This window comes from Euleptes europaea, chromosome 19, assembly GCF_029931775.1.
Source record: "Euleptes europaea isolate rEulEur1 chromosome 19, rEulEur1.hap1, whole genome shotgun sequence".
NCBI lineage: Eukaryota > Metazoa > Chordata > Lepidosauria > Squamata > Sphaerodactylidae > Euleptes > Euleptes europaea.
The window spans coordinates 35,480,145-35,495,693 of NC_079330.1; the positions used below are offsets into that span (position 1 = coordinate 35,480,145).

At 48.3% G+C, this 15,549-nt stretch overlaps 1 protein-coding gene across 2 annotated transcripts in view; it reads right to left on the bottom strand.

Annotated features, from left to right (window-relative positions):
- Window positions 1–15,549, bottom strand: part of NF1 (neurofibromin 1) — a 310,275-nt gene that overhangs the window by 38,274 nt on the left and 256,452 nt on the right. For both annotated transcript variants that reach the window (XM_056865591.1, XM_056865590.1), the window contains 5 exons: window positions 8,490–8,551; window positions 8,234–8,348; window positions 7,344–7,445; window positions 4,224–4,364; window positions 1,084–1,210 (listed from right to left, as the gene is read on the bottom strand). In XM_056865591.1, coding sequence (XP_056721569.1) covers window positions 1,084–1,210; window positions 4,224–4,364; window positions 7,344–7,445; window positions 8,234–8,348; window positions 8,490–8,551 — 547 coding nt within the window. The remainder of the gene's footprint in view (window positions 1–1,083; window positions 1,211–4,223; window positions 4,365–7,343; window positions 7,446–8,233; window positions 8,349–8,489; window positions 8,552–15,549) is intronic.

Consider the following 15,549-nt stretch of genomic DNA (forward strand, 5'->3'; position numbering starts at 1 on the left):
CATCCCCTGGCCGCTGACACCATTTCAGAAGCTGTTGCAGTTTTCTAAAAATTTCTTCAAGGCCCAGATCTGGATCAGGCACATGGTGTGGCGGCCCCAGGAGCTCCCGTTCTCACCCTCCCCATGCCTTTTCAAGTGCTGAAGCAGCCATTGGGAGGGCTGTTTCTACACCTAAAAAGGTGCAGGGGTTAGTTTGGCTGTGAGCCACCCCCAGAGGTATGGGAGATCTTACAGAGTTTCTCTCCTTGCCAAGCTGTTTTGGTAGGAATTAAACTCTCAATTAAACGTTCTTGACATTAAAGGTTTCCCAGGCCTGGGAGTGCTGTATTCAAAGACCAGCATCTAAGGCCTGCTCTGTGCATCTCTGACTTTTAAACTGAGGCTGAAGCTGACCAGAGACGGAGCCTTTTCAGTGATGGCTGTGGAAAGTCCTCCGCACAGGGGCCTGTCTCAGGGTCAAACCTCCTAACATTCAGATGCCACGCAAAGACAGTTTTATCTGCTGAGGTCTTTGCGTTAGTGTGATGGTGACCAGACTGCCTAAAGAAACTACCTTTATTGCTGCAATATTTTATAGCATTTTGGTGATTTTTACTGAAATGGTTGCAGATTTGCTAGGTATGCTTTACTGTGATTTTACTTACTGCACTTGCTGTTTTAGATTTTTCTGGGCTGTCACTGTTTTGCTGGTTTTTAAGCCTGACTGTTTTATTAGTTTTATGCATTTTAGTGTATTTTAGCATTTGCCGAATCCACACTGTGAGGTGCCTTGGGCATCGGTATGTAACAGAAGCAGAGAAACACTCCCAAATAAGCAGCCTAACATTACCCCCCAGGGCCTCTGGCCTTCCACATTATCAAAGCAGCCTGGGAAGGTGGCGCAATGGAGCCGATCCCGCGCTGCGAAGGCTGTGGCGGACGGAGCCCCGAGGCATCTTCGCAGAAGGTGTTACAAATGGAGCAGCTGCTTAGGCCAATGTCCTTCTTAGCTGGTCATATCAAACAAGCTTACCCAGCAAAGCCCCCCCACCCCGTGCCTCCCAACTCAATTGATGGCAGCCCAAACAAACAAAGCCTTCCCACCTTTTAGTAGATGTCCCACGAGTGCAAAGTTAAAGTTAGAGTTAAAATTGAGTCCCACAAAGTGGTCCATCTGCTTGCAATGCCACTCCAGCGGCCTCCTGATCTCCATGAAGACTTCTTCTGGGCTCTGTCGGGAAGCCAAAAATGCACCATGTTGAGAAAAAAAGTCATGACTAGTGCTTGGGCTACTGGCTGTATAAAAACTGTGTCTGGAATAAGTGAGAATGTTGCTTAAAGAAGGTAAGTCCTCGTAGCAACCCGAACCTAAGAGAGTCCTGCATCTTGACAGACACCCTGTTTCAAATAGTGGTCAACCAGATGTCCTTAAAGTCCTCCCTGCAGGGAATGGAGATCAAAGACCCCGCCCCCCCGTGTTGTCATCCCCGCACTGCAGCAGCTAATATCCAAGGGAACACTGCTTTGAAACATGGATATTCTATTTATTAATCATTACCAATAGTTATTGTTGGACCTATCCTCTGCATCTTTGTCAAATCCCATTTTAGAGCAATCTAAGTTAGTAGTCATCCCAACATCTGGTAGCAGTGAGCTCCACAAATTTACTTCTTCACACTGTATAGTTCTTTTTTCTGGGTTTGAAGCTACTGCCCATCAATGATAGTGAAAAGGTTTTCATTTCCCCCATAACATTATCAATCTCTATTACGTCCCCCTCACCCTACTGGTCTTTTTTTCTAAACTGAAAAGTCTCAAAACTCTTGCTTTTCTTGGTAGCTTTTCAGTCAGTGGATGGTACATGTACTGCGTTGAAAGGTATGATTACAAATTATCTGGATGAGGGTGTGGAGGGACTACTCATTAAATTTGCAGATGACACCAAATTGGCAGGAGCACCAAACATCCCAGAAGATAGAGATAGAATTAAACAAGACCAGAACACACTAGAAAAGTGGGTGGATGTGGACAAGATGCAATTCAGCACGGACAAGAGCTGAGTTCTACACCTAGGTAACAAAAATGAGGAACACACATCCTGGATGGGGGATACACTTCTGGGTAGCACTGTGTGTGAATGAGATCTTGGGGTACGGGTACGGGTAAATATGAGCAGCCAGTGTGATTCAGTGATTCAGTGACAAAAAAGGCAAATGCGATCTTGGGGTATATCAACAGAAGCATAACATCCAAATCAATCAATGTCATTGTTCCACTGTACACAGCATTGGTCAGGCTGCACCTAGAGTATTGTGTGCAGGTCTGGAGGCCCCGCTTCAAAAATGTGGACAGAATGGAGCAGATGCAGAGGAGAGCGACAAGGATGATCAGGGGTCTGGAGACCAAGCCCTACGAGGAAAGGCTGAGGGAGTTGGGAATGTTTAGTCTGGAGAGGAGGAGGTTGAGGAGGTCATGATCGCTCTTTCTAAGTACTTGAAGGGCTGTCACTTAGAGGAGGGCAGGGAGCTGTTCCTGCTGGCAGCAGAGGATAGGTCTCGCGATAATGGGTTTAAATTACAGGCAGAAAGTTACCGGCTGGATATTAGGAAAACATTTTTTTACAGTAAGAGTTGTTCGACAGTGGAATCAGCTACCTAGGGAGGGGGTGAGCTCCCCCTTACTGGCAATTTTTAAGTAGAGGATGGACATACACTCGTCAGGGATGCTCTAGGCTGATCCTGAATAGAACAGGGGGTTAGACTAGATGGCTTGTATGGCCCCTTCCAACTCTATGATTCTAGCCTTTATTTTTATACTGGAGGACTACTTTTATGTAATTCCATTTGCATCCCATCCTGCCTAAGAAGCTCAGCACATGGAGTTTATCTGGCTAGATTTTCTACACTGAGCGCTCTCTGAGGCTGGTTAGGCAGAGTGTGGCTGGTCCAGCATGGCCCATTGAGCTGTAGGGCTGAGCAGCAATTTGAACCTGGGGCTTTGCAAGCGGAAGTCTGGCTCTCAGCTCTCTGTGCTGTGTTGGCCCTTTGCTGGGTTTAGTGCTGAAATCCACACCTCAAAGCAAGAAGAGGCAACTTACAATGGCCCTCTTTCTGGAGCTATTTTTAATACATTTATTTAGATAATTGTACCCTGCTTTTTTCTCCAGTGGGGACCCAAAACGTCTTACAACATTGTTCTCCCCTTATTCTCACAACCAACACCCTGTGAGGTAGGGTTAGGCTGAGAGATAGTGACTGGCCCAAGGTCACCCAGCAAGCTTCCATGACAGGGTAGACATTCGAACCTGGGTCTTCTCCTGATCCTACTCAGACACTCTAACTAATACACCACACAATTAAGGGGGAAACACCTGTTAGGAGGGAAAGGTGGATGTGGCTGGGCATGAAACACCTATTCTTGTGTGCTCTCCCCCCCCCCCCCCCCGCTGCTGGAGTCAATTAATGTCCTCCAGTTTAGCTCAACCCATCTTTTGCATCCGCATTAGCAAACTGCAGCGTCCCTCCAAAACTGTCACAGCAAACTAGCTTCAAACTATGGCTTGCAATTGTCGTTTGGAAGGAAGTGTAAATCACTGTTTTGCAATTCAGCTGGAACACCAAATCATGGCTTGATCTAGACTGGACTCCCTTGACTCCAGCTGTGTGTGGGAGGGGGCTGGGGAATGTATGAGCACAGAATGCATCCACACACCACCAAACCAAGGCTTGGCACTGGATCAGAACCAGTCTTGCTGCCATGGACCCCTCACAACTCATATGGTCCAAGGGAACAAAAAAGGAGCTAAGAACTGCAACAGAGTGGACCCTTGGGCCTGGATCCTGGGTCATGATTGCTTACTTTCAGCCTACAGGAAAACTGCAAACATTTCAAGACACATCACATAGGTTTATGACATTGTTATTTATAACATCTCTGTGACAATAAAAGCCAGTGAGGCTATTCCCTTCATTGCGGAGTTTTTCATGCCGCTTTGACTCTTCAGCCATTGTTCAATAAGCCAGGCTGGTTTTCAAGACATAGACAGGCATGGCTGGCAGCCCAGGTGGTGAGCTAAGGGCACAGGATGCGGGCACCTTGCTAAGCAAGTCTGGGTCTGGTCAGCACTGGGATGGGAGACCTCCTGAGGAAAATGCTGCCTTGAGCTCCATGATGGAAGAAAGGCAGGAGAGAACAGTAAGAAAACCAATACATACTCCAAGTGTCCTTGTAGATGGCTCGCTTACTTTGTCGTTGAACACCCGAAGGTTGTCCAAGGTGTGGAGGTTTTGCTCAAGGAGAGCCGTCCCCGCTGAATACAGGCTGACTTCGTCCAGCTGCAGGACAGCCATGGCGACCCAAAAAAGGGCCTTGTGCATAGGTGAGTCCTGAACATAAAAAGTTCACCAGATTTAAATGCAAAACTCTCAAAGGACAGTTGCAGCCCTGCACAGTGGATGCATTCTGCACCAAGACAAACTGGTCTATGCATACAGGAGATGGATTGTGATGAAAGGGAACTGGCGTTGTTAGAATGGTCCTGTGCATCAAAAAAAACTCCATGCAAACAGGAAATTACCACATTAAGGAGGAAATGTGCTAGCCCAGCTCTTTCTCCATGATATGCCAGCTCTCCATCAGCAATGAATTTGTTGCAACTTATGGATGTTCCCCACATTTATGCCCACCTGGCAGTCTGGACCCCCACAGGACCTTCCCACCCCAGTCTACCATGATTGTAGTCCAGGCCACGATCCCCTGAATGATCCACACTCTGTCATTGAGGAATCTTCACCTACATCAAGGTCAGGACTCCCTGCTCTTATTCCCAACTTGCAATGAGGAACCCATTATGAAATTATGTGATAGTTTATTTGCGGCCCTTGGCCAGATAAAACAAGATATATGGACTAAAATGGTCTTACTGACAAAGGTTTACAGTCTGAGTCTTAAATCACTTAAAAAAATAAAAATAAATAAATAACATCCAAGTTACATCTGCCATTTGGACTAAGAGACTACTCTGTGGCAACGAATTGTCATTGCAGCCGTACAAAATTTTGCTACCTGAGAGGTGATTGAGGGATTATCTCCTTGTAGGAGCTTTTCTATCTTTTCTCTTTCCCTGTCGGGTCCCATTCTCAGTATGAGGGGCTCAATAAACTTAGAATGGGGTATAGTGTAAAAGTTACAGTTCAGGAGAACATGTTCAGTGGTTTCTAAATCCCCGGATTTGCAGGGGCATAGTCTCTCTGCCCTGGGTATCTTCTTGAATTTCCCCTCTAACATAGTAGAGGGTAAGGCTGCGCACCTAGCCCTCCTATATTTGTTTATCTCTAAGTAACGGAGATAGGCTGCTGGTGCAAGGATAAATTTGGAGTGTGGGGGGGGAGCCATAAATAGGGGCACTCTTGCTAAATCTACTTGTCACTCGATATCTTTAACCCTTTGGTTTATAGTTGACTTCGCTTGATCCCACCCTAACTGAAGTAGTGCTAGGGGGGTAAAACCCAGGTTATTTAGTTTGTCTTCAATGGCTATTATCCACTTTGACCTAAAGATATCACAAAGGATCAGTGGAAGAAGACCCTTGGGGTTGAAATTAATTTTCAGCCAGAGATAAAGCGAGGACAAGACAACCCTTGCCTCCACCTTCATCATGCCAGTTTCTAAACGGATCATAGCATTTGATACACATCTTGGCAACTGCAGAGCAGCTTTAAGAAACTTGGATTGCACTCATTCCATGGGAATCAGACATGAGGGTGGAGAGTCAAGTTGTGTTTATGAAATTATGTGTGGCTGCATGTCCACCTTTCATCTGAAGGGCTGGATGAGTTGGATCTGGCAGATCCATTCAGCTGTGTAACCCTTAAGGAAATAATCTCAGTACACAGCCACAAATTTGTTCACTTTTAAATATATTCTTTCTCAAAGTGTTTCCTTCTCAAAGTATTCTCTTAATTTTAAACGTTTTAAACTTTTAACTTATCATAACAACATGTACAACAACAAAATTATAAGTTCTGAATACAATTAGATTTACCGTGAAGCTTCACTATACATTATCACTTATCAGAACCTTTTAACATTGATGAGTACCCCTCGGGAAAATCCAAACGCCGGCAGCAATGTCCTTTACTCAAAAGTAGGCACTATTGTGGGGATTGTGTAATCCGCTCTGTGCTGGTAACAGCACCACTTCCGCGGTCAGCTGATGTAGAGTGATCCAATCACAATGGTAGAATCTCGTTCCTGACGATATCACTTATTTGGCTAAAGCGGCTGTATATTGAATGTAAAATCCATCCAAAATTCATATAAAGCACACACAGATGTTACAAGATCCCAGTTATCTCTTGTTTCGCGTTGAGTACAACTTGATTCTTCAGACTGTGCAACAATATTCTGACTGCAATGTTGCAGTTCAAAAGAATGACTCTTAGTCCTATGTTCTATGTTCACAGTCTGAAGAAGCAAGTTGTACTCTACGCGAAACAAGAGACAACCGGGATCTTGTAACACCTGTGTGTGCTTTATATGAATTTTGGATGGATTTTACATTCAATATACAGCCGCTTTAGCCAAATAAGTGATATCGGCAGGAACGAGATTCTACCATTGTGATTGGATCACTCTACATCAGCTGACCGCGGAAGTGGTGCTGTTACCAGCACAGAGCGGATTACACAACCCCCACAATAGTGCCTACTTTTGAGTAAAGGACATTGCTGCCGGCGTTTGGATTTTCCCGAGGGGTACTCATCAATGTTAAAAGGTTCTGATAAGTGATAATGTATAGTGAAGCTTCACGGTAAATCTAATTGTATTCAGAACTTATAATTTTGTTGTTGTACATGTTGTTATGATAAGTTAAAAGTTTAAAACATTTAAAATTAAGAGAATACTTTGAGAAGGAAACACTTTGAGAAAGAATATATTTAAAAGTGAACAAATTTGTGACTGTGTACTGAGATTATTTCCTTAGGGTTACACAATCACAGATCAGTACACCTATTTTATATAGATCCATTCAGCTAGCAAAGGTGAAAAGCAAGAGAACATAAATTCATACATATTAGAAAATATGAGAAAAAATAAGGTTCAGACCCCAGTTTTCACAGGAACTGCAATTCCGCTTGCAAACACCAACTATTCTATGGGATTTGTGTCCCTCTACACTTACTAAATCACATCTACCAGAATATGTAAATAGTGGTAGTTTAATGTTCCCCTTGGGCAGAAGAGATGCTCAGAGGGAGGACAGGTGAGAAGTTGCAAGCTTCAAGTGCAAAGTCCTCTGGGTGAGGAGAGGGGCGCACGCGGGGAAGGCCCCCCTCCCTCTGTCCCAGGCAAGGCCCCCTCACCTTATTGAGAAGAGGCTGCAGCTTGGTTAGGGCAATAACCGTGGCTTCTATCAGAACTTGGCTGTTGTAGTTGTCTGGTCCCTTCAAGCAGCTCTCAAGGCCCTGTTGTCGACCATAGAAAAAGAGGCATTTGCAGCGGGTCTGTAAGGCAGGGCCCTCTCCCTAAGCTCCAGATCCCACAAGGCACTTTTTAAGTTCAGAAGAACAAGAGCAGATTCTGAACCATTTAAAGCAGATTAATTGCACCTTCTCTGTAAAGGCAGTGGTGCTCCAGCGTCAGCAACTGAAGGACTCCCATTCTGATCACAAAGGTTTTAGAGACCCTTAAGCCCTCCCTCACCACCGCATGCCAAGTGCCAGTCTCGAAGGGTGTGTGGCAAGCTGCATTCACCTCAGTGAGGAATCTGACCCCAGAACAACAAAATGGGACGTAGATCTGCTATACTTTAAAAACAAGTTTAAGATAAACATCTATATCGTCCATAGATGGCCTACAAGGTCAGGTCTTAGAGGGCAAATGCTTCTATGGGGCCAGGAAGGCCTGGTCCCAAGTTCTGATCAGCCTCACCCCTAGATTGGAAGGGATTTTTCACCAGAGACAGCAAGAAACGTCTCCGTTGCTTAATAACTTGTAGATAGTGGGTGGCTGAACAGGGGTGGGAAAAGGGTCTAGGAAATTTTTAGAGCTGCTCACAAAAATAGAGAAATGTCACACCAAACCCGAGAGTGGGACTGCGCTCTGTGCACATGGAACAACATGTGGCAGTTTGCCTCGGTGGATGATTGCCTCGTTTTCATGACTAGAAAGCAAGCAATGGCAAGGGATTAAAATTCCCTGGACTGCAAGCAGCCCTACGTGAGAGCTACAGAGATATATCAAGAGGACACACCTTGCTAAGAATCCGGATGATTTGCTTTATCTGCCCATGTGACACTCGCTTACTTATGCAGCCAAAGACAACAAGGGCCCTCGGCTGGAGGGATGGATTATACTGGAATGCAAACCTGCAGAAGGAGAAGAGACGCTGGATTAACCAAATGGCAGCTGGAAGAAAGCCACAAGGCAAGGAAGAGCAAGAAGGCAGGATCAGGAGGGCCAAATACAACACCGAAAAAGGGGTTGTGATTTGAAGCAATGTCACCTACTTTTGAGCTAGTTCTGTCCACTGGTCCAGCCACTTGCAAGTTGGGATATCTCTCATGCACGCCTACAGGAAAAATACCCAAAAGCAACACTGTCTGAGCACGTAACATTAAGTAAAAACATGACTGCCTGGAAGACGTGTACCTGCTTCTTAACAATACTTTCAAGTATAGAACATATGTGAACGTATCTTACATGCATGTGGTATGTTTTCTGTGGCTACTAGTATTCTCTGATTCCAGTAACTGATGGACATAGGGCTAGCCTCGGGGTCCGGCATGATCAAACTGTTGCTGGGGCCCCAGGAGAGCCTGCCACTGACTCCTGATTGCCAAGGCACGTGCCCCCCAGAACCAACCTCTGATTGAGGGGTGGGGCCTGGGAGGTCATTTTGCCCAAGGTGCCCTGCCCCCAAATTTGGAGCCAACCCTGACTGAATGAGAGCCACCTTTACCTGAGGAAGCTCACTTTCTGTCTGCCTTTATATATAACAACTAACTTTGCAACAACTAACTTTAGCGACAGCTGCATATTCAAGCATCTTTTGTTCACATTCTCTCAAAACAACATGGGGCTTGCAGTATTTCTTGAACAATATCCTTATACAGGATGCTAGTTCATATTTACTTTGCAACTACTTTAAACCTTAAGATTTTTTTCTTATACACAATCTAATCCACAGGCCCAGGACAGCGGGGAACTGCTCATTTTACAAAGCTGTCTTACTGCAAGACAGGCCGAAGGGATACCTGCCTTGGCTTTGTTTACTGTGGCTCTCCAGGGAAGGAAACAAAGAACCACCTGCCACTGGAGGTCTTTTGCCAGGTACTGAACCAAGAGCAGGTACTCCACCCCTGTGCTATAAAAGACTATTTTATCTTTGGTTCTGTCTTTTTACCTTGTGGTTTTATCTTTCTTTTAAAATCTGTTTTACCTTTTGGTTTTATCTTTGGTTTTAGCGGGAGATATTTTAATTATCATTGTAAGCTGCCTTGAATCAAGAGGAAAGGTGGTATATAAATGCTTTAATAAATAAAATAATAAACAGTCACCTTATTTTATCAATATAGGCCCAACAGCCACAGATCTGTAGAGTGGGGGGGTCACTGGCAGCAACGGGGTGATTTTTTCTAAATAGAAAGGCTGGATTCTGAATCAAACACAAAGAACAGATATTGCCACTGTGCCAAGAGCACTGGCTATACCGCTGTACAGCAGAAGGGTACGAGCCAAATCAAGTCCCTCCCACGACTCCATGTGGTGGCTTGCAATGGCCCCCAGGCTCCGGTCAATTTGATTGCATCCTGCTTTGTTCCAGGTCCAGCCCGGTGTGAAAAAACAGGTCATCCAAAAATTTCAGCAGAAGTGGTTTGGCTCTTCAGCCTTGAGGAGCTGAGCGACGCTCTCCTTGGAAACTCATTCCAAGGAGTAAACAGTCACAGCGGTAGAGGGAGCTGATGTGGAGGTTTCCGGCTTTGTTTTTGGCAGCCAGGAGAGCAGCAGATGCTTCCAACCCATTCCATGGTTGCCTGACTAGCTGTTTGTATGAGTATGAAAAATGTGCACACTGATGCATATAGAATACGCATTTTCAAGCTATCAACAAGGTTGCCGCTTGCCACCCTCTCTCTCCCTTGGGACGAAACCCAGCCCTTGGTTCACCATGGAGCTGGGTGGTCTGAAAACAGTTGGGAGACGTCTAGAACGGCGCTGGTGAAGAAATCATACTGAATCTGACAGATCTTTCTACAGAGGCTCATTGTAAGACCTATGTAGTGGTGGTGACGGTGGCAAAGAAAGGTTACTTTTCCATTATTATGTCCCGAGATGGATCTCCACCCGGGACTCGCCACCCACCTAGAACCTTCCACAGGGAAGGGAAAAGAGCCACCCGGGCAACCGGAGGCGCCGAGAAGTGTCCCTTTACCTGAGGGGATTCATCTGTTCGCAGGCATCGAGGTGCAGACACAGTCCAGCGACAGACCTGGTCGGGCAGAGGAGCCTGCCCCGAGCGGAGGAGAGGGTGAGCTGGCTGACAAACCCCTCGAGGGGCAAGATGAGGAGGGAGCAGGACGGAGGCGAGAAGGCGAAGAGCTGCGGGGGCGCGTTGCCGTGCCCCAGCTGTAACCCCGCCACCTGGCTGACAGGCGGCTGTGCCCATCCGGGGCGTGGTCGCGCCTGCACTGTTCGGGAAGCCTGGCCAGCTCACGGGGCGGGAGGTGGTGGCCTCGGCCTTAATAAGGCCTCGGGGGTGGGGCTAGGGGGAAGGGGACGGTAGCCAGGCCTATAAAAGGCCAGTTGAGTGGAGACCGAGGAGGAGCTTGGTCAGAGATCCCATTGCTGGCAACTGACAGCGGAGCGATCCTGGCTTCTTCTGAGGGAGAGGGCGACTCGGACTCGAGGCCGAGGAAGCTCCCTTGGCCCGACCCTTCCAAGCTTCAGAAGAGAAGAGGGCGGTCCCCGCTGAGGCCGCCGTCTCTACAGTGGTGGAGAATGCTGGCATAGGAGGCGCAGCCAAACGCCCTCCACCTCGCATACCCCCGAACCCCGGTTGGCAGGGAGGTCGAGCATTGCTAAGAGCCCCTATATTGACGGCCCCAGGGACAGCACGCCCAAAAATGTAGCCCACCGAGAAGGCACCCCCGCAGGCTACGGATTTCAGCCAACTCACGCAGTGGATGCTGGAACAACAGGGAAGAATGATGAAGGAGCTATGGCAACAACAACAGGAGGCCCAACAGCGGTTGGTAAGAGACCTGACTTTGCAGCATCAGGAGTCTCAAGCTAGTCTCATGCGGGATGTATGCAAAACGTTTGAGAGTGTAAGAGGGGGTGGGGGAGACGGGAGTGGGCCAACCCACCCGCGGGTTCCCCCCGGTACCCTTGGCCAAATTAGGGCCTGAGGACGAACTAAATGGCTATTTAGAAGCCTTTGAAAGGACGGCTCAGGGTGGCCCAAGGAGCGATGGTCCTTTATAATTGGCCCCTACCTGACCGGACCTGCTCAGACCGCTCTGAAATCTCTCTATAAGGCAGACAGTGCTGACTACAAGAAACTCAAAACGGCCATCCTAGCTTGTTAGGCCATCTCTGAAGAAACGTATAGGCAGCGTTTTCGACAGTTGACTTGGAAGAAAGGTGAACCGCCAAGGGCTTTCGTCACGTCTTTGAAAGACCTGGCCTATCGTTGGCTGCAACCTGAAGTACTGAACAGTCAGGTCGTGGTTGAACGGGTGGTCCTCGAACAGTTGATCCAGGTTGTGCCGCACAGGGCTAAAGAGTGGTTGATTTGCAATAGGCCCAAAACTTTAGAAGAAGCCATGACACTGCTAGAGAACGTGTCAGCACTAGAGACCCGGGGACATAGTTGGGAGCCAATGAAGGCCGAAGGACGACAAGGTCCCATCCCCTCCAACAATCGGGGAGGGCGGGCTCGTCAACTACCCCGATTGGCGATCAGTGGGGGGCCTCGGTTTAAGGTGCCCCCACCTCTCACCAGCCAACTTGACTATCCGTCCACGAGTGAAGGATCGAAGGGAGCCCCCCCAAATGAAGGGCCGAGCATGGAGAAGTCTCACAAGGGCCCATGCTACACGTGTGGTCAGTGGGGCCATTTTCGTCGCGAATGCCCACTGATGGAGTGCGACCTCGGTTGGGAGCAAGCCGACTCCGATGTTGATCAACCGAAACCACTGTTAGTACAAGTATGGTCCAGGGTCAACCGGTACAAGCTCTAGTGGACAGCGGATCGTCCATTTCCATGGTGTTAGGGTCTTTACTCCCGGCAGACTTACCTGTGGTATGGATGGCTGTGGTGGCATGTTGTCAGCCCTTGGCCCACAGAACCAGAAATCACCACAAAGTCGTATAGAGTCCAAACAGATGGTTTTTACTGATCAAATAGGCATACAGTGCAAACGAATAAAATGACAGCTATGAAAGGCTCACTAGCTGGGAGATATTATAAGGCAGTAAAGGCGGGAGATTACACGCAGGAATACAGTTTCCCAGGAGCTGAGTTCCCAGGCTTAGGCATGCGACCTTGGGGGGCAGACAATACAGCACAGAGACAGAGGCAATAACGAAACCGAGATAGCAGCCTGACATTCTGCTCCCCTCAAGGCCCCCTCCCAGTTCGCAAGGGGGCTGGTCTGGTCGGGTAAGCAATGTGAAAGGCGTCGACGAGGTCGGGGGCGGAGACATCCCGTGCGCGCACCCATTCGTCATAGGCAGGGGGGAAATGTTTCCAACGAACTAGATATTGGAGAGTGCCATGGTGAATACGGGAGTCAAGGATCTTGGAGACTTCGAAGTGTTCTTCCCCCCCCACCATGATGGGTTGCGCAGGCGGCGGGTCCGGATGCCACCGTGGAGAAGCAATATGGGGTTTGAGGAGGCTAATGTGGAAAACAGGATGCACACGCCTCAAGGATTTGGGGAGAGCCAGTTCCACTGTGACAGGGTTTATGACCCGAGTAATGGGGAAAGGGCCAATGAATTTGGCGCTGAGTTTATGGCACGGTTGGGTGGAACGGAGGTTTTTGGTGGAAAGGTAAACCAAAGCACCCACTTGCAGATCACCCCCGGGGGAGCGATGTTTATCAGCTTGCGCTTTGTATTTACGTTTGGCCCGGTCGAGGTTGCTAACGAGCCAGGGCCAAGTGGTACGGAGGGCGTGTGCCCAGGAGGCAATGTCGGGGTTCCCCTCCCCCTCTACATCATCTGCAGGAACGATGGGACTGAAATCTTGTCCATACACAGCAAAAAACGGGCTAAAACCTGTGGATTGATGCATGGCATTATTGTAGGCATATTCTGCTAAAGGTAACAGTTCCACCCAGTTATCCTGGTGGTAGTTAACATAACAACGCAAATAACATTCGAGTACAGCATTGACATGTTCAGTTTGACCATCAGTTTGAGGATGGTATGCACTAGACAATCCCTGTTCCACCCCCACCAACTTGAGGAAAGCTTTCCAAAACTTAGAAACGAAACCACTTCCGCGGTCACAAATTATTTTACGCGGAAACGAATGTAAACGAAATATATGCGTCACGAAGAGGCGGGCCAGTTTCTGAGCAGAGGGGATCCCTGCACATGGAATCAAATGTATTTGCTTAGAAAACAAATCAGTAACAACCCACAACACAGATTTACCCCCACTGAGAGGGAGATCAGTCATGAAGTCCATAGCAATCACTTCCCAAGGTCTGCTGGGCGTTTCAAGAGGTTGTAGCAGTCCCGGGGGTTTGCCCTGCGAACGTTTCGCAGCGGCACAAACGGGACAACTGCGGATGAAGGAGTCAATGTCGGAACGCATTCCCCCCCACCAGAACTGTCTGCGCAATAAGTGAAGGGTCTTCAGAAACCCAAAGTGCCCAGCTGTTTTGGCTCCATGAGCTAAATGTAAAACGTCCTTCCGGAGAGCTTTGGGTACATACAATTTTGAGTCTTTGTACCAGGACCCCCCTTGTTCCAAAACACCAGGAGGTAGGGTATGAGCGGAACGTTCTAAAAGGCACTGGTCCCGAAGGACAGTTAAAAAGGATTCGGAGATGGGGAGTTTGGAGGGAGCCCCCCCGTCGGTCCTGGAGATCTGAGAAATAGTTATAGGGTTAGTGCTTACGTGTGGCGGCGCGCAGACTGCAGGCGGCTGAGCGGTCGGAGGGGTAGGAGGGGCGGGAACTCCGGTCTGTTGCGGTGGCGGCTGGGCAGCCGGTTGGGCTGGCGGAGCTTGCAAGTTAGGGAAGGTGTGTTGATGCTGGGATCGGGTTTGCACAGCCAGCATAGGTAGGGCCCCACGTTGCATAGGGGTGAACAGAGAGTTGGTGGGTCTTTCGAGTTTTACCGGATATTGTGGTAAACGGGAGAGAGCATCCGCGAGAACGTTCTGCTTCCCAGGGACGTGCTTCAGGGTGAAACGGAACTGAGCAAAGAACTCCGCCCACCGTTGTTGTTTCGCCGATAGCTTATGGGACCCCGTGAGGGCAGCTAGATTTTTGTGATCGGTCCAGACTTCAAAGGGTACTTTAGACCCTTCTAAGAATTGCCGCCATAAAGTCAGTGCATGATGAACTGCAGAGGCCTCTTTCTCCCAGATGGGCCAGTTCAATTGAGCGTGCGCAAATTTTTTTGAAAAGTAAGCGCAAGGGTGAAGAAGACCGTCCGGTCCTTGCTGGAGGAGAGCCCCTCCCATGGCTACATCGGAAGCATCGACTTGCACAATGAACATTTGATTTGGGTCTGGGTGCCGTAGCACCGGCTCTGAAGTGAAGAGGCGTTTGAGGGCCAGAAAGGCGGCTTGGCATTGCTCAGTCCATAGGATTTTTGCGGAGGGCAAGGCAGCCGAGCTTACTTTTCCTTTCGTTTTCAGCAGGTCCGTAATGGGTAGAGCCACTTGGGCGAAGTTAGGGATGAATCCCCGATAGAAGTTTGCAAACCCCAGAAATTGCTGTACTTGCTTACGGTTGGTGGGGGGAGTCCAATCGAGGACGGCTTGGACTTTGGCGGGGTCCATGCGAAGACCTTGGTGGGAGATGATGTATCCCAAAAACGTGAGTTTGCTTTGGTGAAATTCACACTTAGCTAGTTTAGCGAACAGTTGATGGTTACGCAGGCGTTGTAGAACTTCTCTGACCAGAGTCACATGCTCGTCCATAGTTTTCGAATAAATGAGAATGTCATCTAAGTAGACCACCACCCCACGATATAGAAGGTCATGTAGGATTTCATTGATGAGTTGCATGAAGACCCCCGGGGCCCCTTTTAATCCGAACGGCATTACAAGGAATTCATACATTCCGAAACAGCTAGAGAAGGCAGTGAGGTGTTCATCTCCTTCGCGGATACGGACTCGGTAGTAGGCTTCTACCAAGTCTAATTTAGAGAACACACGGCCTTCCTGTAATTGTCCCAAAATATCCGATATTAATGGGATAGGATAGGCGTTGGTCTGGGTAACCGCATTGAGCTTTCTGAAGTCAATGCACAGGCGAAGGTCGCCCTCTTTTTTCCGGACGAAAAACGCGGGGGCCGAGTTTGGGGCATTCGAAGGGCGAA